Source organism: Primulina eburnea, chromosome 14 (assembly GCF_022965805.1).
Source record: "Primulina eburnea isolate SZY01 chromosome 14, ASM2296580v1, whole genome shotgun sequence".
Taxonomy (NCBI): domain Eukaryota; kingdom Viridiplantae; phylum Streptophyta; class Magnoliopsida; order Lamiales; family Gesneriaceae; genus Primulina; species Primulina eburnea.
The window spans coordinates 30719422-30742247 of record NC_133114.1 but is presented as its reverse complement, the minus strand read 5'-3'; the positions used below and the strand labels follow the sequence as shown (position 1 = coordinate 30742247).

Genomic DNA, 22826 nt, shown 5'->3' with positions numbered 1-22826 from the left:
TACCCACATTTTTGTACACAGTATACTTCAACAACAACAACAAAAAACTGTCGATCCCATTTTGTTGAATTTGTTTTTTCGAACATAAAACGTCATTGTTGTACAAAAAAAATAGAATAATATATATTTTGCCGTTGCTTCAAACAGGTAGCAAGAATTTTTCACTTTACTTGTCCTATGGGGAAACTGGACAGAAAAATAATAGTACATGGGTGTTAGTTGTTGGCACATCCATTCATTTCTAGGTGGTAACTCTAATGCAACCCTTCTTCTTCTATATACATATTAAATTACAAATAACAAATCATTTGCCATTGCACCTAATTAGTGTCGTTTATTGATGTTTCACATCTTGCCTAATGTTGGTCACCAGTAGCTATTCTTGAAGTAATTTTTGAAACATTTTGTGCATTAAATGGCATTCAAAATTGACTCCAAAATGTATTCACATCAAACAAGGGGTGTTTGTAGTATTTTCAAGTAAATGGAGTATTATTAATTATGCTGTGCAGAAATAAACAATATGATGCACACATAATATGTAAGCATAAAATATAACTAACTAGCGAAAAATGCAAACACATTACTTGTTATTATAAAAGGTATTTGGACGATAAATATTCGAACGAATGTTCTAACTGTGATATGCATAATAAGTGTATATTTTTATAAATGTAGATGTAGACACTCTGATCAAAAGTCTTGTTATTGAATTAGATCTTAAAAGACCAACTACTGAAATTTGTTGTGATAGATACATTTGTGTTGAAGGCCGTTAATGATGGTCAAGAAATAATTAAAATGGGAAATCTTAAATTGCAGGTGGGCACATAAAAATGTGTGACTTAACAACGTTTTGTCAATCTAATTAGGTGGTGAATGACGTTTAAGTAAAGACAGCAGGAGTAAGTAAGGTATATTATGGTACAAAAAGATATGTTGTTACATTGTAGTGAGATGAGATTTCATGGTGAAAGCCGACGGCTTTGGAATAGTCGTCATCACAAAAGACGTCCATTTGTCATCAAAAGTTTGCAATAACAAAAGAGGTTCATGTGCCGAATGCTTGTTTACAACTGTTAATTAGGAAATTATACATTATAGATACTGTTTTCTTTATATCGAGATCTATAAAATCACATTCGCAAACAGGAATACTCTTTTTTTCCCTTAAATCTTTTTTCTGATTGTTTGGGCCAAAACAGATAGATTTGCTATGAACCAAGTTGTCGAGCAACCCTTGGCCTCCAGGCCATGACAGGCCCAATCACCTCTGAGCTTCAAAAGATATCCTAAAATGAACATTGTTGGAGTCTAAATCCTAATCTTTCTGTTGCACATCAAATGTAGCCCACCATTCTTTCAAAATATGGGCCTTGGACATTACTTTATTTTATTGGATAACTAGGCGGAATGCCACATATGTTCAAACATAAAAACGTCACACAAATTATTCGTAAAAAGAAAAAATATTTTTTATAATAATAATATATTTTTCCAAACGAATATTTTATTTAAATTATCTAAAAAAATTTATTTTTCATAATAATAATATAATTTTTTATTATAAACATGAGTACACTCGAATAAAAATATTCAAAAATGCCAACCTCCTGTAAAACCATATTTTCAAGAAACAGGATGAGAGAATAAGGATTCCAGATCATTCAATTTATATTCACAAATCCAAGCCTTTTCCAAACTACAACGAGAGAATTCAAATGTAAAATCTTAAAAAAAAAGAAGAAAAAACATGCTGATTGGACTTAATTTTCACTACTGAAAAACTTGCACTAGTTAGGACAAAATGGAGTTAAAGGATCTAGTCTTCATCAGCAGAGGGCTTGGAGGATCCACCAGCCTTCTTAGGAAGCAAAAGGTTGTGAATATTGGGCATCACACCACCATTAGCAATTGTGACGTCACCAAGAAGTTTGCTCAGTTCCTCATCGTTTCTCACGGCCAACTGAATGTGCCTGGGCACAATTCGGGTTTTCTTGTTATCCCTTGCTGCGTTTCCAGCCAGCTCCAACACCTGAATTCACCACATAAAAATAGACATCAATCAATTTTAACTCCGGTCAATGCAATTTATGAAGAGAAATTATTAAAGTAAAAAAAAAAATCCACGAATTTCGATATAAAATTATTTTAGTAAATAGGTTAAGCAATTCGATAAATTGTAAAACTAATAGTCTACTTTCAAAATATGTTAGTCAAAACCCTATAATTGGGGGTAAAACAACAGGAGCTGTGAAAGTGTATTATCGTAAGAATAACCTCAGCAGCGAGATACTCAAGGACTGCGGCGAGGTAAACAGGAGCTCCGGCACCGACGCGTTCGGCATATTTGCCGGCCTTGAGGAATCGGGCGATACGGCCAACAGGAAATTGAAGCCCCGCTTTGCTGCTTCTAGACTGGGATTTCTTCGCAGACCCAGATCCAAGTGTCTTTCCCCGACCCACCATTTCAAACTCGCAAAATGGCAGTAAAGAAAATGAAAGATTCGCGCTCTTTTCGGTTACTTGTGATATGACAGTGAAATCAGCAGTAAAAGGACGAAGAAGTGATTTTGTGGGAGGCTTTTCAGGTATTTATATAGTGGTGGGAATTTGAAGGCAACCAGTAAATTTAAACACGCGGATCAGTAGTTATAGCCGTTGATAAGAGGCAAATGGACGGACGGATTAGAAATTTTTTGCCACGATCTTTTTTTGAAAAAAAAAATTACGGATTGCAATTTGACCATTTTCACCCTGTCAATTGTCATTCGGGAACATGTGATGTTCGCAACATATTAAATTAAAATTTTAATATAAGTAATCTAAAAATTAGAAAAGGCCTACCATATTTTTTAACTATATTACTCAATATTATAGCTACCAAATAAAACTTTTGGATATACTTTTCTTAAAAATTTTGAACAAAGTATATCAAAGTTTAACCACAAACAAAGAGAAAGGAATTCAAATTTCAGTTAATTGGTAATAACCCTAAAATAATCGTTTACTAAGTTATTCGCCATAATAAAAAGGAAAAAGAGAATTTATACGCTATGTGAGAAAGAGTTGAGCAATCTAGAGGTACAATAACATGGAAGTCGGTTTTGGAGAAGATATATATTTTATTTGAGTTATCAATTATTCATATAAAAATATTATTATCTATATCAAATATGTTATTTTTTTTATTGTAAATATGATATGGTTGATTAGTCGAATGAATAAAGATTCATACGACTGTTTCACAATATAGATACTATATATATATATATATATAGATGGATCCAGGTGCTGATTAAAAACATGAAGGATTGTTAAAACTATGTTAAACTTATTATTATTAATATTATTTTAAATTTCAATATATTTTTTTAACATAATAATCAACGCGTCCTGCCCTAAATATTTCGCTACTGGACCGCTCAGTCCATCCGTGATGGGTAGTGCTAATTGGGCTATTGAACTGCTTTCAAAACCACTAGCGTCTCAGCCCAGAGAAACAGCCTTGTTACTAGAATATGAAGATTCGTTGATCTGAACGTAAAATAAAACATACAAGATTAGATTTTCTCTGACGTTAGTCTTACTACATCTTCGACCATTAAAATCTGATTCCGAAAAATCCAACGATGCATGGATTCGACAATTACATGAATGACATTCTAATATTTCAATTAAAAAAGTTTGAAAAAAATATCATTATCAATTTTTCTACGGACCGCACCACGAGCAGTAGTAGCCTAGTTCTAATAATGTGTAATAATATGAAATAGATCATGTTTTGAATAAAGTGGGATACTGACAACCCTCTTCATGATTACATTCCGAATTCCAAAGTCGTATAATTGTCTACGTTCCTCTTTAATATTCCAACAATGAAAGCAAAGTGGACATAGATATCGGTGTTCAAAGGTAATAATAACAACGTGCCCTTGGATTTTGCTACTCATCCTGAAATTAATGCACTGATTTTAAAACAACAATCAAATAATTAAACAAGCAAAACTTGTTCTTTCTAACTATTTTGTGAATATTCAAACATACATATACATTACCAAAAATAATTATAATCTCTATTCAAAATCCAGAAATGTTTTTGTTGATATATATATTTTTTTTGTTCGCACGTGATGATAAAAAACATACAGAGTAATTGAACATGAAATCCAGTTCTTCGAATTATGATATCATAAGTTTATTTGTAACATTTAGATTTATAATATGTTTATTGTGAAATGATTTTATATGTTTATATTCATAAAATTATTCGATCCGAGCGATATCTAACATGAGAAGCAATATTTTTTATATAAAAATTACATTATTTCATGAGTTAAATTTAATCCAGTTGGATATTCGTCTCACGAGAGTTTTTTTTGCCATAAATTTAGTACATGCAATTATCACATTATATATATGAGTAGGTATCTTGTGATACAATCTTACGAATATATATCCGTGAGCCGATCAATCCTACCGATATTCATAATAAAAAATAATATTTTTAACATAAAAAGTAATATTTTTTTATGGATGACCCAAATAAAAAATTCGTCTCACAAAATGAAATTCTTAAAACTCTCTCATAAAAATTTTACAAGTTTTTGTATGTATATAATAATTAATTCTGGACACGCAGAAGCTCTGAATATTTATTTGTACCAGTTATGCGACTTTGCAAAATAAATTGGACCAGTACAAATTTCATGTACATGTATTAAACGCCACTCATATGCAATGAACAACATCCCAAGTACAGAATACTGAATACATGGATTTTGCAATATTATTTCTATATTTTTCTAATGTATTAAACGCCACTCAATTATATATATATTTTTAGAATATATAGATTTGGCAATATTATTTCTATATTTTTCTAATATACTTTTATTTAATTTGAAGTTTGGTAATTACCTAACTACTGCAAACTTGTCAATAAGGATTCATTGGATAATGATACAAATGAATTTTTTTGTCTGATTGTGTAAAAAGAAAGCGTCATGTATAATTTGGGACAAAAGGTGCTAAGTTTTCTCGATGAGTCTTTGAATTGTATTTGCTGATTTAGGTCGAAGTTTTGAATGAGATGAACAAATATGATAGGATCTGGCGGTGGTCACTGAATATTTATTTACTGTTTGTAAATAGGACTTCATTTAATCAGAAGAATCGATGCCCGTGAATATACAGTTAATTTTGAAAGAAGTGTCGTGTCAGTCAAATTCAAATACATTGCCAACTTTTATTAATTCTTTCCTTTGCTGTCTGCACCATTTTAATGTCATTTACTTGGTGTCGCTGGAGCCTAACTTTAATCAATCCATCTATTTTTTCTCTGTCTGTTATCTCAAATGTTTCCTGTCCATTGTCATCTTCTTCTCCACTCAAGATTCCCGATGTTCTTCTAATCCCATTCATTATATATATATATAATCTTCTGTCTTCCTTAACAATAATATATTTCTGATAATATAATTGGGTTGAATTTGGATTTGCTATGCATGCAGTGAAAGCAACGAAATTTAGTGCTGGTGTTTCTGGAAAACAGGTGTATTTATTAGTTGCCGCTTTCTGAGACGAGGCATGTTGAAATAGTTGATGTTTGGCCTCTTTTTTCATATCAGCCAATCGGATTTTGATTTTGAAAATATCGTGAAAAAGCCAAACAAAAAAAGTTTTCTTTTTTTGATAAAGGATGAAGGATTTTTGAAGCTCAGCTGAGAGTGATAAAGAAATGTGGGAGAAGAAGAATGATGCGCAGACTGTATGGTTCTCTTTAAAGAAATCTTTTCACTGCAAATCACAGCAGTCGGATGTATATGTTCCGAAGACGAGGAAGCAGTTGAGTTCGATATTGACTAGGAAAGCTGGTAGGTCTGGTTGTTCCAGGTCTATTGCGAATCTGAAAGATGTAATTCATGGAAGCAAGAGGCACATGGAGAAGCCCCCCAGTTGTAGCCCAAGATCCATCGGCAGCAGTGAGTTTCTCACCCCAATTACCCACGAAGTCATTCTGAGTAACTCCAGATGTGAGCTTAAGATCACTGGCTGTGGTGGATTTCATGACTCTTTTAGCAGCGCCGGCGGGGGTGGCGGAACATTTGTGGGCACTCTGAGGCCGGGGACACCAGGGCCTGGAGGGCAACCCACAATGCACTACTTTAATCCTGCGTTCAGGAATTCAGTAACTCCACCAAGAAAGACAGCCGCTGCCAATCTTTTGAAAGAAAGGGAAGGTTTTGGGCATGGCGGTTCTGCACATTTTCCCTCTTACAAAAGGGCATCTTTTGATAGTGATAATAATAATTCTAGTGGATTTGGTTCTTGTGTTACTTGCCACAAGTGTGGAGAACAGTTTGTGAAGTGGGAGTTTCTTGAATCACATCACCTTTCCAAGCATGCCGGTAAATATATAATTCTCAATTTTTTCCTTGTTTCTCAAGTTTCTGCAATTTTTAAATTCTTGAGCGCAATTTCTTGGCAAGACTCTTCAACCAAATTACATCCAATCTGATATATTAACCACTTTTTACACAGTGACCGAACTTCTGGAGGGTGATTCATCCCGGAAAATAGTAGAAATAATCTGCGGATCAAGCTGGCTAAAATCCGAGAATCCTTGTGTTAGGATCGCAAGGGTACTGAAAGTTCATAATATGCAGAAAACACTGTCCAGATTTGAGGAATACAGGGAGACAGTGAAGTTTAAAGCCAGCAAGCTTCCTAAGAAACATCCACGTTGTTTAGCAGATGGCAACGAACTCTTAAGGTTCTATGGAACAACTCTAACATGTTCCCTGGGCATGAATGGATCCTCGAGCCTCTGCATCTCCGACAGATGCTCCGTCTGTCGCATTATACGGCAGGGATTTTCGACCAACAGAGAACTCAGAGGTGGCGTAGGCGTTTTCACCACCAGCACGAGTGGGAGAGCTTTCGAATCAATAGAAATGTACGAGGATGATTCTTCCATTAGGAAAGCGCTGATAGTGTGCAGGGTGATTGCGGGGAGGGTGCATCGACCATTGGATAACATCCAAGAAATGGCTCAACAAACAGGGTTCGATTCTTTGGCGGGTAAAGTTGGTCTTTATTCGAATATTGAGGAGCTTTACTTGCTGAACGCTAGGGCTCTTCTTCCTTGTTTTGTGATTATTTGCAAACACTGAAGATTACAAGCTGAAAAATCCTCACTCAAGATGTGTAATTTTCTTTGTTGAAGGTAATATTATATGCATTCTTCTGTACTTTGTTTGATTAAGCTCAATAGACACTCATTTTATGTGTGTTTCCTCATTTGCGTCTTGTTGCATTCCAACACAATTTTGGCTTATATCATCCAATATAAAGAATAGCTCGTAAGCACAATTTTGTCATTCTTAAATTAGTTTGTCATAGATCATGTCCAACGTTAAAACTAATAAAAATTAGCTTATAAGCACAGCTGAGATATATCTTCCGATACTGAAGCCTTATATTACATACTTCTTGTGTTTATAACCTAAGGTAGTGCCTTGAAATGTCCACCCTCGCATTGAAATTGAATCAAAAGCCAATGAAAAACCCCTCCGGTGAATCTTTAAGGCATAAAAGTTTGCCTTAATCAAGAAGTATACATTAGTACAGATGGGAATCCTCGTGCATGGGTGAAGTAACAGACAAAAACATTAAAGCCACTGGACCTCAGTAATGATTTTTGGCTACGTTCCACGTGAATATCGCAAATGGGAATCTTCAAATCCTCAAAAATAACGAGGAACACAAATTTATTCCAGTATATAAGGGGAGAGAATGAAGTGTTTTTGAGAGAAAATGCAATCCATAGACTATAGTTTTTGCATTAAATGCAGCAGCAAGCGGACATTTGGATGTAGAATATATAACAAGAATCAAGAAAATAACATGTCACATTGTCTCAGCATTCCAATTTGAAGTTTTTTTGTTTGTAAACATATCTGTTTTTGTTTGATGCTATTTAATCTTCATTTGAGGATAGGGTGTCCCCTACTTGTTTGAACGTGAAATGATGGAGATAAGATGGGGAGATCCCGTATTAAATAGATTATCATACAGCAAATTTGTACGGCTTAAAACGCATTATGGGCCAAATATTTGTTGTGAAGCCACACTAGCTACTGGATAAATCCGGGCTGGGGGGAACTAATTAGTACATGATAATATTTCTCGAAGAAACAAAAAATTTCTAAATCTATGCAAAAGTCACGCTATATGGTACAGAAAACATGTAATAAATCGACGATAATATAGACGTACTTAAGCAACAATGTTGCATTGGTCAGCTAATTTTTATTCATTTGCATGGTCACATAACGGGTAAAAATCCAGTCCATACAAATTCTAACAGTATGTTGGATAATTTCATGAATGTTATTTTTGTAACTAAATCCTAAATCTCTCAAACTTCTTGGAAGATATCTCAGCAGGGACTGAATCATGCTGCTTCTTGTCAAACCTGAGACAATTTTTTTTAAAAATAAACATGCAAAAGCTCAAGATTTCTGAGAACTTTATACAACATTTATAAAAAAAGCTATGCACCTCTGCGTGTCTGCACAAGAGTGTTTTTTACTTAGATGCTCGACAAGATTAGACATTGCACAACTATTTATACAGCATAAGTATTGACCCTCGGCTTCAGGGTGCTCCATGAGAAATATATGGGCGTTGCTTATGTCTACGATGTGAACTAATGCGATCGATCCCATTCTCGAGTTCATGGCTTCTAATATGGGGACCAGCTTAGGATCACCGAAACCATTTGAATCATGCCAGTGAGAAACTTCAAACGAGTACTTTTAGGACATGTACTTGATTGTGACGATTTTTACTTTTCACGATCCTTAAAAATCATAGAAGTTACCCGTGACTGGGGACAAGACAACTTGAATGCTTGCCGGAACAGTTTATTCGAGAAATGAACCGCCCACAGTAGTTGTTATGACAGATACCGGATCAAAGCCATTCTCCTTTGCAAACTGGAAATATCTCGATGAAAAATATATTTGAAATTTCTGACGTTTTATAATATAATTAATAAAAAAATATCTATTTAGTTTATGATATCATTTTGGACTTGAATACTTTAATTTCTCAATATATGTTCACATGTATGCAAATAAACATGTGTACTACAAAACAGTGTCAGGACGAAGTTTTGAATTAATAAAAGTTTAACATCGTGTGGTTTTTTAACTTCTTAAATTTCACAAAGTAATTTTTTTTGTTTAAAAACAAATAGTTTTAGGTCATTAGTTTTGGTGTGGTAGAAAAAGAAAGAGCTGGCATATCTAGTTAAATAAGAGTCAAAATTTTGACATACTTCCGCCTGAAGCATTTAAAATCAAACGTCAACTCATTGACTTGGCTCTATCATTTTTGCTCTTTGAAATACAAAAGGCTTTTACTTTAGCTTCACACGAAAGGCCACCAGAGGAACTGGTATGAATACTAGCAGAAGCACCTCAGATTATGTTACAGATCAAGATCCAAAAACAGGGAAGCCGAACAAAGAAGTAAAAACCTTACGTTTAAATATCAAATGAATCAGTCATGCTGTCCAACGATTCAGCTCGCCGGTGTTCTAATGGGTGCATATTGATTACAACTTCATTTTCTATGGGAGTTATGGAATGCTTCTTACTTTGTCTGGATTTAAGAATCCTAGAGAGAACCTGAACAATGTCCCTCATTGATGGCCTTTTTCTCGCAATAGGTAGGACACATGTGTGTGCAAGATCTGCCAATTCGTTGAGTTCTCCCACGTCGAATTTTCCATTTAATTGAGGGTCAACTATTTCTTCCCAGCCAACTTTCCCTTCAGCGCTCATGGCTGCCTGTGATAGTTAATCACTGAGTTACGTAGTGAAGTCTAAGAATTAAAAAGAAATTCAAAAGAATTTACCAGCTCAACGTGCTCCATAAGACCCTGGAGAGGGTTTCTTCCAGCAACAAGTTCAAAGAGCAACACACCGTAGCTGTAAATGTCACTTTTTTTCGTGAAAGAACGTGTTGATATGTATTCAGGATCAAGGTATCCAAAAGTCCCCCGAATATTTGAGGCGTGTTGGCTAACCGCCTCTTCCCTCGAAAGTCCAAAATCAGCTACCTGCAAAAAAGAGTCGATATCAATAATCCTGTAGACATTCTTCTTCGAGGGAAAAGTGCACAACAAACAGAAACCGACCCTTGCTCTCATGGACTGATCCAGTAAAATATTGGATGATTTGATGTCTCTATGTACCACAGGTGGAACTGCCTGAAGTGAAATAAAAGAAATCAGCCACTAAAGCAGAGAAAACGAGTAAGAGTAACAGAGGAAGGACATACGATGCTCAATTTTTTAAGAGATTGCTCTCTGGATAAGAATAGTGTTTCTTTAACTTACACCATCATGAAGATATTCCAAGCCCCTAGCTACATCAAGAGCTATTTGAACTCTTAATTTCCAACTTAATGTTTCAAGTTTCTCATCTGAGAATCACCAAAAAAAACAAGTAATGATGCTAAATAGCATTTATATTTTTATGATGAAATGTCGAAAATGAGGCGTTCATTATTTTAAATTTAAATGAACAAAATAGCTAACTTACTATATAGATGAGAAGCCAAACTTCCTCGACTCATATACACATATATAAGCATGTGCTGGTTCTTCTCTGCACAATAGCCGACCAAATTCACGAGGTTTCTATGATGCAACCTTCCTAAAAGCATAACCTGAGAATAAAATCAAACAAAAGATAAATCAACGAGCACTGGCGATGGCACAGATTTGAACACTTATAATATGTAGTTTTTCATCCTTGTTTGGTAGAGCTCCAGCCCTTGTCCAAATAGCCCGGGTGAGTGCGAAATTTTTTCACCCGTGCGAATAAAAAGATTTATCGACTGACTATAGCTATCAAAAGCTCAGCGCCTAGGCTCACGGGTCACGGCACAACAAGCCCTTGCGCCTAGACACAAGCCGAGGCTCTGCCCAACAATGAAGATTGCATCTTGGCTAAGAGTGGATGCACGTTGAAAGCCCAAGGTCCCCCTTACATGCTTTTGGAAACACAAGTCAGTAATAATTCATTTTGCTTGTATACTATCAATAAACATTTCTTTTGTTGTTCAATACTTAGTAAAGTAGATATTAGATGACATGAGAGGAAAACTTTTTCAACTCTCGCTTCCTAAGCTATGCAATAGTCATGCCCTTTCAGAAGTTGAGCCTCTAACGATCACGCACTTAACTAACTACACTTTCTCCATCAGTTTGGTTGATTACAACCAACAAACAAAAGCAAGTTCTCACAGTCCAACATGCTAGTTGTCAAATTGAAGTACCTCAGTTTGGAACTCTTTCTCCCCCTGCTTTGAATTGGTCGCAAGCACTTTAACAGCAACCGTATCCCCAGACGAAATCTGTGCTTTGTACACAGGACCGTAAGCTCCTTGACCAATTAATGAGCTAAAATTATAGGTCGCTTTTTGCAGGTCCCTGATTGCGGTGAGAAGGGCACACATATCATGAGCTAACTTAACAAGCAAAAGATTTGAGTGAAAATAAAATATCATCACAAATAAAATCCAAATAATATATCCATGGACAACAAACTCACGAGTCACGGTTAACTTTTTAAACAACGGGTAACAGCCAATGACATTTAAATTCCCACTTCATTCCACATTAAACTTCAAACTAAGAGAATGATAATAATATGGTACGTACTAAATCACACCAGTCCATGTGTAGGCAAAGAATACATACTTGTAGGAGTACTCAAGGATCCCGGATGCAGCAACCACACCAGCCTTTTTAAATCTACCAAACCACAAAGCCATGCCATTTTGTATAGCATACCGCGGCGACTCTATCCCAACTGATGAGTCAGACAATATTGAAGTAGTATCTGCACCATTTTCACAAATTGGAATCGTTGCACTGCTCCTGGAACTGCTACTACCAATCTGGGAACGCTTCCTATGGTATGTAAAGCAAAAGGAACCGACAAGAGCCAAAGCTATTCCGATCACCACTCCTATTGATATCCCAATAACTAAGCCCACAGATTCCTTTCTCATGTCGTTGTTACCAGGTCCGCTATATATTAAAATTATACAAATAGGATACCGAAAGAAACCTGCAAAGATAAAACACAATACTTAGCTCGTAAATCTCCCCGTTTAGGAGCGAGAAAACAAATACAGCTAAAGTTTAATCAGATTTCCTCTTCAAAAACCACGTCCATGTGACTACTTTCAACAGATGTAGGATAGAAATGCGAAATGCAGTGATATACAAAGTCATAATCCCAAGAGCATTAAATCTTTTACCTAAAAAATTATGGCTAAGCAATAGACAGAGTGCATAAAGTTAGGCCCGCGGCCTTGAATTTTACAATCCACGACAACGGGGACTAAAAATTCAGCAAAGGCCAGCTGAGTGCAGTAACCGGATTTTCATAAGCTTCGGTCAAAATATCTGAACTTTTGCAAAATAATACAAGTCAATCTAATCCCACGGTTTTGTCAACAAAATAACATAAAAGCCACCACACCTTTGAGAAGGCGATGACAGACTCGAGACCAATAAAATGCGGTAAAGAAAAAACAGACAAGCCCAGATTACTCACTTAAAAACCCAGAACCATAATCCTTAAAAGCAAAAAAAGAACAAAATGACCAGAGACGTTATAAAAGACAGACTTAAAAGTACAGCTGCAGTATTTCAAAAAGGAGAATGATGAGACGGTCGCAATGACAATAATATTGTTTAACCTTCTCCTGATTGAATTAAACTGAACGTACTCTGTATAGGGGTTGAAGGGGCGGCAGTTAATGATAGTTTTTCGGGGGGAAATCGTCGTAAGAAAACAGTGAAATGTGCGAAAGAGTCGACGAGATAAAAGAATCAGGTACGAGCGTATGCCCCACTCGAATTTGTCGACCTCTGGATTCTTGGTACTGAACAATGGCCGAAAGAAAGGATCTTCGGTGAAGCAAAAATCAATGGCATCATGGCGGAGGCAACATAAGCATTAAGCAAGCAGTACGTTCGGGAATGGAAAGAATCAGAATAGGAAATGCGCGTGAATATGGATCGAGGTCAGGTAATGAGTTAAATATGATATTAATGCAATTCTACTTTTGAGGACACTTTTACGCCATAGCTGGGAAAATATAACTTGAAAGTTATATAAATAAAATAATATATTAAAATCATTGATTTCTTAATATATTTGTGGAATAAGCTTCCTTATTAGTCGTACAAACGGTCACACTTACTTAGGATGATCTGTATTATATTAATATATATGTTATTGAAGTTGGAAAGCAGACAAAAAGACCAATAATTTCATATATTACACATATTAATAGATCGACTAATATGATATCCCATAAAATTGCTTGTTTTGTTTCTTCCCCCTTCTCCATAGTCCATCAATGTCGAAATGCATACGTATCATACAAGTTTTTAGAAAATTTAAAAAAAGAATGGGAACGTTATTTTAGTGCAAAAATATTGCATAAATTGAAAAAGATAATATAATAAAGCAGAACGCAATGATGGGATGGATGGCCTGAAATCGGCATGGCATGCTTCCAAAAGTGGGGACCAATTTATCTTTTCGGAATTCAAATTATGATTCCTCGAAGAATTCATATATTCGAACAAACAAATCTGTGGTAATTTAATGAGATTCAATTTGCATTCATTTTTTAATCTGAATTGGTTTCAAATTTAAATGGTGACATGATGCTTTTAATATGATAGGTAGAGTCCGCTGAAATCCAAACCGCAGAACTTAACGGTTCGGTTTTATTAAAATCGATTTTTTTTTAATCAACTCGTGACTCATCAAATTTTTTTCTTTAAAAACAATAAATTATTTGAAAGAAAAGCAATTATATTCAAATTTCAAGTTAATGAATTAGATTTTAATTTCAAGTCATTAAGTTTATTTATCTGTTTTATACATATAAACGATCGTTACAATATTTATTTTATTATACCATAAGAAGTTAACTAAATAAATCTAAAAGCACTTAAGCTAATGATTAAGTTAATGTCTACACAGATTTTTATAATACCTGATTGTAAATATATGTTCAAAGGTAGATTTACTACGCGACAAATTGCAAATATATATATATATATATATATAACCAAACAAACAAATGAATTAATTAATATAAATTTAAAATCTCTTACTTGTAATCCATCTATTCAAAAATAACTTAAATTTTGAAATGATCATTCAACAAAGCAGTGGCATTTTCTAGGACCAGGCATTGTTTTAAATTTCCCCGTAATCTCGAAGTTTCGAATTTTAAAATATACCGAATAAAGTAACGTGTAAAATTGTCACAAGTAGAAAATCATCAACTAAAAAAACTTGCTCGACTAAATTATTTTTAACTAAAAAAATTATAAAATACTTGAGTATTTCCATATATATTTTTAAAAACTATTGACTTGTCTGCATATTATCGTCAGGAGTGGGTCTCATGTGAGACCGTCTCACGGATCATAATCTGTGAGACGGGTCAACCCTACCCATATTCATAATAAAAAGTAATACTCTTAGCATAAAAAGTAATATTTTTTAATGGGTGACCCAAATAAGAGATCCATCTTACAAATATGATCCGTGAGACCGTCTCACACAAGTTTTTGTCTATCGTCAGTTTCCTGCTTAAGGAAAAGGACAAATGTAACATGTCCGTCATCAATATTTAAGCGAAGATAGACCGGTGCGGGTTGCATTTCAGAATAAGATATATTGTTGGACCTGGGTTTCCGAGCTGAACTGGGCTTTCTCATTCTCTGGGCTATACTATTCTGTCAGCCCACTACTGGAGAGTTTACATAATTTTTTTTCATTCTAATTTAATAATAATAATAATTAATTAATGAATCAATTAATGGAAAACGGTGACATTTCATGAGTCCAGCACTCATGCAAGTGGCTTTCACCGGACGTGATGGCACGTGAGGTCAAAGTTTGCTTATATAGGTCAATCACACGTGTCAAACTTAATGTAGTAGCTCCTGGCGTCACTTAGAACAACATACTTTGATAGATACTCGAATTTTACACATTCGCGCACTCTTGTCTTTCTGGAATTTTCTTACGCGTGGGAAGGAAACAAATTTGTTTTCTGCTAGACTGCTATCTATAAATATTTTATTTCCTGCTACAATTTTTAAGTTATGATTTTTAAAATATATATAATATATTATAACAATGAAATTCGTATATGTTATTTTTCGATAAATATTGAATAACGATAAGAAACGTGTGTGACATGCTCGTTCCGAAATTTTTTTAATTAAAAAATAATCGAATTTCTGACATTAGTCAATTATTTACTTAATCAATTCAGAAAATTCATCGGAATCACCCATGGACAGTAGATAGTACAGTCACTTGGCTTTTGAACTTGTGAATGTGAAAAACACTACTAGCTTGAAACAGGATGGAACGTTCTTCGTCGCGTCTACGCGTGGCTTGGGACGTGGAGACTAACCCGTCAGTGCTGCCGTCAAAACTCCCCACGATTGCCGTCACCATCAAATTTATGAGAGTTTCCTCCCCCCACCGTCTCCCTTATCGGATTGCTATTTATGCACTGATTCTCTTGTTTCCTACCACACATTATTTCATTCATACGCTCCAACAATTATTATCGAACAAAAAAAAACAGTCATTTGACTTACCATCTGCGAAGAAAGCCAGGTATTCAATCTTTACTGGATATATTGTTTCTGGGTTTTGTTTAATGTGTTTGTTTTTTGCTGGATTTCTGTATGTCTCGTTAGGTTCATTTATCGATTATTTGTATGCTGTGTATCTTTATTTGCTCATTGACCCTAGTTGAAATTCCTCAAGGTTGATTTTTATTATTATTAGTATTATTTTTCGGACTGGTCATCCTCCTAAATCTTTTTTTATGATTTTTTCAATTATACAAGGACCAAAAAGGGGAAAAGAAAGTGATTTGTCTATTATTTATTGTTATTAGCTAACAGTGGAATTATTATTAAAAAAAAGGTTCTTATGTAGTCTGAATTCGGGAAGACAAGATCTTGATCGGCTTCTGATGTTTCTTTTAATGTTAAATGCTTGCTTATTCTTTTCCTTTGTCAAGAGGAAGTTGTTCAGATGGGATGTCCTCGTAAATTACTGATAAAATTAAGATTTCCTGATTTTGGGCTTACGTTTATATTCAGATTCTTTACTAGGCTGATGTCTTGTCCCGCTCAGCTCGATCAGTAGAAAAAGAGAAAAGTAAAATGGATTAATATTGATATCAAAGTTAAAATCTGGTTCTAGTTACTACTTACTAGTTTGGTGTAATTCCTCTTATTTATTTGTTTTTATCTGAATCGAATGTCTACTTTGTTGATATATTCACGAGCTAGTCTTGATCGCCTAAATATCATAAGCTGTGAAATTTAACTGTATAATGGTAGGTGTGCATATGTTCGAATTCTTCGTGAGAAAGAAAAGAGTTTTCTAATGTTGCCTTGTTGTTTCTCTTCTACAGGTTTATTTTTCTGCTAGATACCTTCGAAGGAACTGCATTTTGCATTTTTTTTTACTTGTTTGATGGACTCTAATTATATTGGATTCAGTGCTACTGGTGCAGATTTTTCCTCTTATCCAAATCTGTTCAGATCTAACTCGCCTTTCTCTATCCATTCTGACACTGATACACTCAGCACGTACAAGGGTAATCTAAAGCAGCAAAGTTCAACTGAGAATTTTTACGAATCCACCCCTTCTTCCAATTCTTCCCCGTATTACGAAGAGTACCGCCAACAGTCGAGGGCCTCTTCCTTCTGCCATCAGGATAACCTATTAGTTTGTTCCAGCGGACTTGTCTCTCTTCATGGTGCTAATCACAATCAGTACATAAGGCGTGCTTTATTGGAGTTGGAGAGTAATCTTATGGGTCCCGGTGACGACGAGGAAGTGGCAACATCAGAACCGTTTTTAGGGGAAAATAAGAGATCTCAGGCACCTTTCCAAGGGTCACGAGGCTGGAACCATGAATCCCCGGGGCCTTCTTTAAATAATTCTGATTCATTTAGCAGCTCAAGTGAGGAACAAAACATGGAGAGTCACTACAAGGCAATGGAAAACTTTGTGCGGCAAGGTTTCCCTCCTAATAACCTCAAACAACTACTGGTTCAATGTGCAACAGCACTTTCCAATAATAAGTTGAATGAATTCGAAAAGTTGGTACCCTATGCTCGTGCATCCGTATCTATCACTGGAGATCCGATTCAGCGTGTTGGTGCATACATGCTTGAAGGATTAATAGCAAGGAAAGAGCTGTCTGGCACTAACATTTACCGGTCCTTGAAGTGCAACGAGCCAGATAGCAAAGACTTGATGTCATACATGCACATTCTGTATGAAATATGCCCGTATTTGAAGTTTGGTTATATGGCTGCAAATGGGGCCATTGCTGAGGCATGTAAAAATGAGAACCAAATCCACATCATAGATTTCCAGATTGCACAAGGGACTCAATGGATGACTCTGTTACAAGCACTTGCAGCAAGACCTTGTGGTGCCCCACATGTTCGAATTACTGGGATTGATGATCCTGTTTCAAAACTCGCTCGTGGAGACAGTCTTGCATTAGTAGGAAGACGTTTGGCAGCAATTTCTGAGAAATTCAGCATCCCTGTTGAATTTCATGCCGTTCCAGTTTTTGCTCCTGATATTACAAGGGATATGCTTGATGTTCGACCGGGTGAGGCGCTGGTGGTGAACTTTCCACTGCAGCTTCACCACACCCCGGACGAGAGTGTCGACGTGTCGAATCCAAGGGATGGGCTTCTAAGAATGGTTAAATCGCTTTCTCCGAAAGTAGTCACTTTAGTGGAACAAGAATCGAACACAAACACTGCCCATTTTCTTCAGAGATTCGTTGAAGCTTTAGACTATTATTCAGCCATGTTTGAGTCGATAGATGTTACAATGCCTCGGGGCAGTAAAGAGCGCATCAACGTGGAGGAACACTGTTTGGCTAGAGATATAGTGAACATCATAGCTTGTGAAGGGAAGGATAGAGTGGAGAGACACGAGCTCCTTGGCAAATGGAGTCTGAGGTTCACGATGGCTGGTTTTCGAGCATTCCCTTTAAGTTCTTACGTGAATTCTGTGATCCGGGGTTTACTGCGCTGCTACTCGGAGAATTACACCTTGGTGGAGAAAGATGGAGCTATGTTGTTGGGATGGAAGGACAGGAATCTGGTTTCAGCTTCAGCTTGGCATTGATGATGTAGCCATATTTTAAGAATTCGTGCCGAAGTGATTTATCATTTCTGCTTTTGTAAAATCCAAGTTTCAGGTATAGGATTGAGGTGTTGTGATACAAAATAAATTGCAGCTATAAAAAAAATCTGTTAGAATTGTGTTTTGAATTTAAAATTCATTTTTTTTTTAAAAAATTACTCATTCAAATACATTTTAAATTACCATATTTAACTCGTGTAATTTATTTATTGTAATTTGATCATTGGCTTTGGAATGAAACCATTTCAAATACTAGTATTATATAAATACATTGGATTATTTGGATATTAGTCGGTTATCTGATTCCAAATTATTTAATAAATATTTTAAGCCAGTGTCTTAGTTTTGGTAAAAAATTGTTTGAGATAGTTTTACGAGTCATATTTTGTAAAATATATCTCTTATTTTAGTTATACATGAAAAAATATTATTTTTTATTTAAAAGATTAAGGGTATTATTGTTTATCGTGAATATCGATAAGATTATTCGGTTTCATAGATAAAGATTCATGAGGTGTCTCATAAGAGATTTACTCCTCAATTTTTTTAAGAGATTTCAAATTTTCTCAAATTAAATAAATATATTACTAAATTTTGTGTAAATAACATCCATCCGTTTCAATTCACCGGGTTCTCAATAACTTTTACCTATTTTTTTTTTTTTAAAATATTTGTTGATTTAGGGCCAAAAATTCCTTGCCGCAAGATAAGGATCATGGCAGGACACACTTGTACGGTGGACTGATATTTCAACCAATGACTCATTAAACATTTCGAGTAAGTTATTTTGAAACTGACTTGACAACTCATAATCAAGTTTAATTACAATTAGCGACTTTTTACACACGTGTACATATATTTATTTTTTGTGTTAGTTTTTTTTTTTTTTTAAATGATGCTTTTTATATATTTTTTATATTAAAAATTAATATAATCATTTAAAAATTTAAATTAGATAAAAATTAATAAAATATTTTAATAGTTTAAATTTTTGGAAAGCGGTTATCATATTGATAATGAAATGCATAACTTTTTAAATTAATATTTTACAATATTTTTTATTAAATGAAAAATAGAGTATTTTGATATCGACTTTTAGCTCCAATAGTCTCATCCGAATTCTCCTGTAATGAGTCCTCCCATCTTTAGATTGAGATTTTTAATCAAAATTTAATAAATAGATATTATAATAATTATGATAAATCAATAAAATTATATCGTGTAAAAAAGAGTTTATATATATAAATAATTTGTCAACGCATTAATCTACTTAATTTCTAAAATATTTACGATGAAATAAATAATAATACTTCCAAATAACAATAATTCAAATAAATGAATTATATTCTCCTACAAATAAAAGTTAATAAATCGAACACTACAAAATATAAAATATGCTTCTAAAATAATATAACTTAGATAAACAAAAAATAAATAAAAGAATATATAATATAAAAACATTAAAAAACTTAATAATCAGTTAATTCAAATTTGTCTATTAATAAATAAATTAAGGGAGGAGGGTATGTGTCACTAATTTAATAGAAATAGATATCTCGACATTAGGTCAACACTTGCCAAATTATGCTCAAATAAGCTTGACATGTATTAATTAACTGGTGACTTAATTAGCTAGATATCAAGAAATGAGTTTTATACTTGTTGAAGACAATGACTCACCCACTCCACTTCTTTGTTATAAATATGTCTCTGTCCAAGCATATTATTAGCTTAAATTGATCAAAATTCTTGAGTTTTAAAGAAAGAGAATGAGGCAAAAAATAGTGAAAAATAGGGATAAATAAGGGGAAAATAGTAAACTATCTCAAACAATTACAAAAAATTTACAAAACACTCTTCTTCCAACCAAAAATCAAAATGTATAGGTGGTGCAACAAAATCATCCATTGATTTTTCTCAGAAAATCAAGATTTGTTAATAACAACAATTCTGTAAACTTCCGGAATCTTATATAGCTATTTCTAGTTTGAATTAATCTTTCTTCTTGAATGAATTTCTCTTCAATTTTAAAATAGTACCAAAACTTTTTTAGTTTAAGTATATACTGGGCGAACATTCCCACGGTCATCGAAAATATCGTTTTTGGTCGTCCGAAATGAGTTTGACAACCGATCTAGTTTTTCAAATTATATTGTCTATCATTTCTGAATTTCGACAAGTGTTATCATAAAAGTTGTAAATCGTCCAAAAATATATCAATTTGGAATATTCTGCTATTACACGCGTTGGCCAAAAGCCGAATTTTACATTTTTCGATCATTTTTGACATATTATGGCCATCTAGTAAAGTTTCGTAATTTTCGGACATGTCTTTGGTTTAATATGAATTCATCGAGTTTAACCAAAAATATTCGAAACAAAATTTGTACAAAAATGAATTTCAAAACATTCCAATATATAATCCTTATTCTATCTGGTCAAAAATTAATTGAATTATATTCATAAGAAATTATCTTACCTTGAGCTCATCAACCGGTTTTTTTTTTTGGGTGAGGTTTCAACCCGCCGGGTTTATCAACGGTTTTTCTTCAATTATGACCATTTTCATTTGGCCTGGAATTTACCATAAAATTTCATGATCCGTGAGACGGTCTCACATGAGACCCACTCTAAAATATGTTACTATAAGTTAAAAGTAATAAGGATTATATTAGAATTCGGGGCTCACATCATAGCATAATTTAACACCATATAATTTCTACAACTCAATGCTACATTTATTACAAAGCGAATTTAATACTTGCTTGAAACAAAGCGTCGAAACGCAGGTAACATGGATGGGTACAAGAAAGAACAGATCAGAAATGGAACATCGAGTTGTATTTAATTACATGAATCTGATTGTTCAGGAAACAAATTAAAACATGAAAGGCGTTGGAGGGAATGCTGGAATCATGGCCGATAGTGGAGCCTCTCTGTAAAATCAACAAAAAAAGGGAACACGATGAGTCAAGAATATTAATAGTCAATTTGAGGAATTGAATAAATTGGCAATAAAACTTAAAAAAATGATCGAAAAATAATGTTTACCGGGCCTGATCGCGATCTAAAGAACGGTTCTTATCCCTTTCCGAAACGGATGAAACCTTCCTCTTGAGACTCCGTCGCCACCCCGCGGTCACCGGGGTTTCTGTACTCTTACCCCTCTCAGCTGTCGTCACCACGTTATCTTCCGATATTGAGGTGAGACAAGGCTGCCATTCATGTCCGCCTTTCACCCTCCCTCGCTTCCGCCCCACGCGGCGGCGAGGCTCCTGCACCATCAACATTTTTCTGGTCTCCTCCCCCGGTGGCTGACGAACCTCCGACGAGCACGATCCATAACAAGTCACGAAATCCAAGAAAAACTTCATCTTTATAATTTGCACCGATAAAAAAGAGAGAAGCATATATCAAATCGAAGAGACGCTGTTGAGATGAAATCGTCTGATTATCTCAACAACTCTCCCCTCTTCTCTGTTTAAAGATTATTTTGCTATATTTCTCCTCGTCGTCGTGCGTCCAGTTGCCATTTTAGTGTGTGTTAGAACTATAAATAGTTGACAGACAGGATGCGGGATCTAGACACATGTATTTGTTCCTTAGCTCATTCAAATATATTGAATTAATCGCGTCATTATTTTAAATCCCACTTGATATTTTTTTTTAAATACACTCGATATACGTACGCAGAATATATAAACTACACAATTTCAACAAGTATAATACATACATACAAATAATTATGAAATATTTGTGTAAAATATCTAGAAATTATATGAAATTAAAGTAAAAAATATATAGATTTTTTAATGGAAATTTATGGTAAAAATATTCAGATATATGAGAAATTCATCATAGATCATTTAATTTTAGTAAGATCGTGCGCTAATGAATTCAGGATAATGAAACGTTTTTACAATATCCGATATTAAGTAAAATAAGGATACTCATAAAAAATTATTTCAAAAAAAAGATACTCATTAAAAATAACGGTAAAAACTTGTGTGAGACGGTCTCACGAGTTATATTTATGAGACGTATCTATTATTTGAGTAATCAATGAAAAAATATTACTTTTATGCTAAGAGTATTACGTTTTATTGTGAATATCGGTAGGGTTGACCCGTCTTACACATCTCACATATTAAGATCCGTGAGACGGTATCACATGAGACCCACTCAAAAATAACATGTTTTTAAAATTGTTGATATAAGAAGCTTCATTACCCGTATTAATCTTTCGTGAAAAATTAGGTGTGTGCTTCCAACCTAGTTGTCGCATAATTTTAGAGTGAGTCTCATGTGAGACCGTCTCACGGATCTTAATATGTGAGACGGGTCAACTCTACTCATATTCACAATAAAAAGTAATACTCTTAGTATTAAAAGTAATACTTTTTCATGAATGATCCAAATAAAGATTCGTCTCACAAATACGACTCGTGAGACCGTCTCACACAAATTTTTGCCATAATTTTATGCTATCTTTATGGCCAT

At 34.4% G+C, this 22826-nt stretch overlaps 4 protein-coding genes and 1 long non-coding RNA gene across 11 annotated transcripts; 2 read left to right on the top strand and 3 right to left on the bottom strand.

The window, feature by feature from the left end:
* Positions 1-1636: 1636 nt before the first annotated feature.
* On the bottom strand, positions 1637-2572 carry LOC140811866 (histone H2A.6-like). Its single transcript, XM_073169979.1, has 2 exons — positions 2281-2572; positions 1637-2035 (listed from the first exon to the last, which is right to left on the bottom strand). Exons 1-2 carry the CDS (start codon positions 2467-2469, stop codon positions 1823-1825), a joined length of 402 nt encoding a protein of 133 aa, XP_073026080.1. The 5' UTR covers positions 2470-2572; the 3' UTR covers positions 1637-1822.
* Positions 2573-5115: 2543 nt separating this feature from the next.
* On the top strand, positions 5116-7245 carry LOC140813138 (uncharacterized). Of its 2 annotated transcripts, XM_073171588.1 has the most exons (3): positions 5116-5554; positions 5701-6410; positions 6544-7245. In XM_073171588.1, the coding sequence occupies exons 2-3, from the start codon at positions 5741-5743 to the stop codon at positions 7173-7175; spliced, it is 1302 nt and encodes a 433-aa protein (XP_073027689.1). In that variant the 5' UTR covers positions 5116-5554; positions 5701-5740; the 3' UTR covers positions 7176-7245. The 2 variants fall into 2 exon arrangements, with proteins under 2 accessions (XP_073027689.1, XP_073027688.1); XM_073171587.1 differs by having other exon boundaries at positions 5117-6410.
* A 2230-nt stretch (positions 7246-9475) lies between these two features.
* LOC140812873 (calcium/calmodulin-regulated receptor-like kinase 1) lies at positions 9476-13130 on the bottom strand. 5 transcript variants are annotated; one of them, XM_073171240.1, is made up of 8 exons: positions 12790-13130; positions 11780-12152; positions 11356-11509; positions 10617-10743; positions 10412-10497; positions 10211-10282; positions 9929-10132; positions 9476-9860 (listed from the first exon to the last, which is right to left on the bottom strand). In XM_073171240.1, exons 2-8 carry the CDS (start codon positions 12091-12093, stop codon positions 9555-9557), a joined length of 1263 nt encoding a protein of 420 aa, XP_073027341.1. In that variant the 5' UTR covers positions 12094-12152; positions 12790-13130; the 3' UTR covers positions 9476-9554. The 5 variants fall into 5 exon arrangements, with proteins under 5 accessions (XP_073027341.1, XP_073027339.1, XP_073027340.1 ...); XM_073171238.1 differs by having other exon boundaries at positions 12820-13130; XM_073171239.1 differs by lacking the exon at positions 12790-13130 and adding an exon at positions 12346-12683.
* A 2347-nt stretch (positions 13131-15477) lies between these two features.
* Positions 15478-18454, top strand: LOC140811815 (scarecrow-like protein 21). Of its 2 annotated transcripts, none has more exons than XM_073169894.1 (2): positions 15478-15752; positions 16652-18454. In XM_073169894.1, exons 1-2 carry the CDS (start codon positions 15493-15495, stop codon positions 18306-18308), a joined length of 1917 nt encoding a protein of 638 aa, XP_073025995.1. In that variant the 5' UTR covers positions 15478-15492; the 3' UTR covers positions 18309-18454. The 2 variants fall into 2 exon arrangements, with proteins under 2 accessions (XP_073025995.1, XP_073025996.1); XM_073169895.1 differs by having other exon boundaries at positions 15616-15752; positions 16564-18454.
* A 2565-nt stretch (positions 18455-21019) lies between these two features.
* Positions 21020-21936, bottom strand: LOC140812218 (uncharacterized). The gene is made up of 2 exons (XR_012113627.1): positions 21378-21936; positions 21020-21262 (listed from the first exon to the last, which is right to left on the bottom strand). It is a non-coding gene; the product is annotated as an uncharacterized lncRNA (long non-coding RNA).
* Positions 21937-22826: the final 890 nt, after the last annotated feature.

Coding starts and splice junctions, on each gene's coding strand:
- LOC140811815 (XM_073169894.1), top strand. CDS start 15,493: ATGGAACGTTCTTCGTCGCGTCTACGCGTGGCTTGGGACGTGGAGACT. Junction 15,753..16,651: donor CCATCTGCGAAGAAAGCCAG/GTATTCAATCTT, acceptor TATTGGATTCAG/TGCTACTGGTGCAGATTTTT.
- LOC140813138 (XM_073171588.1), top strand. CDS start 5,741: ATGTGGGAGAAGAAGAATGATGCGCAGACTGTATGGTTCTCTTTAAAG. Junction 6,411..6,543: donor TCACCTTTCCAAGCATGCCG/GTAAATATATAA, acceptor CTTTTTACACAG/TGACCGAACTTCTGGAGGGT.
- LOC140812873 (XM_073171240.1), bottom strand. CDS start 12,093: ATGAGAAAGGAATCTGTGGGCTTAGTTATTGGGATATCAATAGGAGTG. Junction 10,498..10,616: donor TTTGGCTTCTCATCTATATA/GTAAGTTAGCTA, acceptor GGTGATTCTCAG/ATGAGAAACTTGAAACATTA. Junction 10,283..10,411: donor TGGAATATCTTCATGATGGT/GTAAGTTAAAGA, acceptor ATTTCACTTCAG/GCAGTTCCACCTGTGGTACA.
- LOC140811866 (XM_073169979.1), bottom strand. CDS start 2,469: ATGGTGGGTCGGGGAAAGACACTTGGATCTGGGTCTGCGAAGAAATCC. Junction 2,036..2,280: donor TTGAGTATCTCGCTGCTGAG/GTTATTCTTACG, acceptor TGGTGAATTCAG/GTGTTGGAGCTGGCTGGAAA.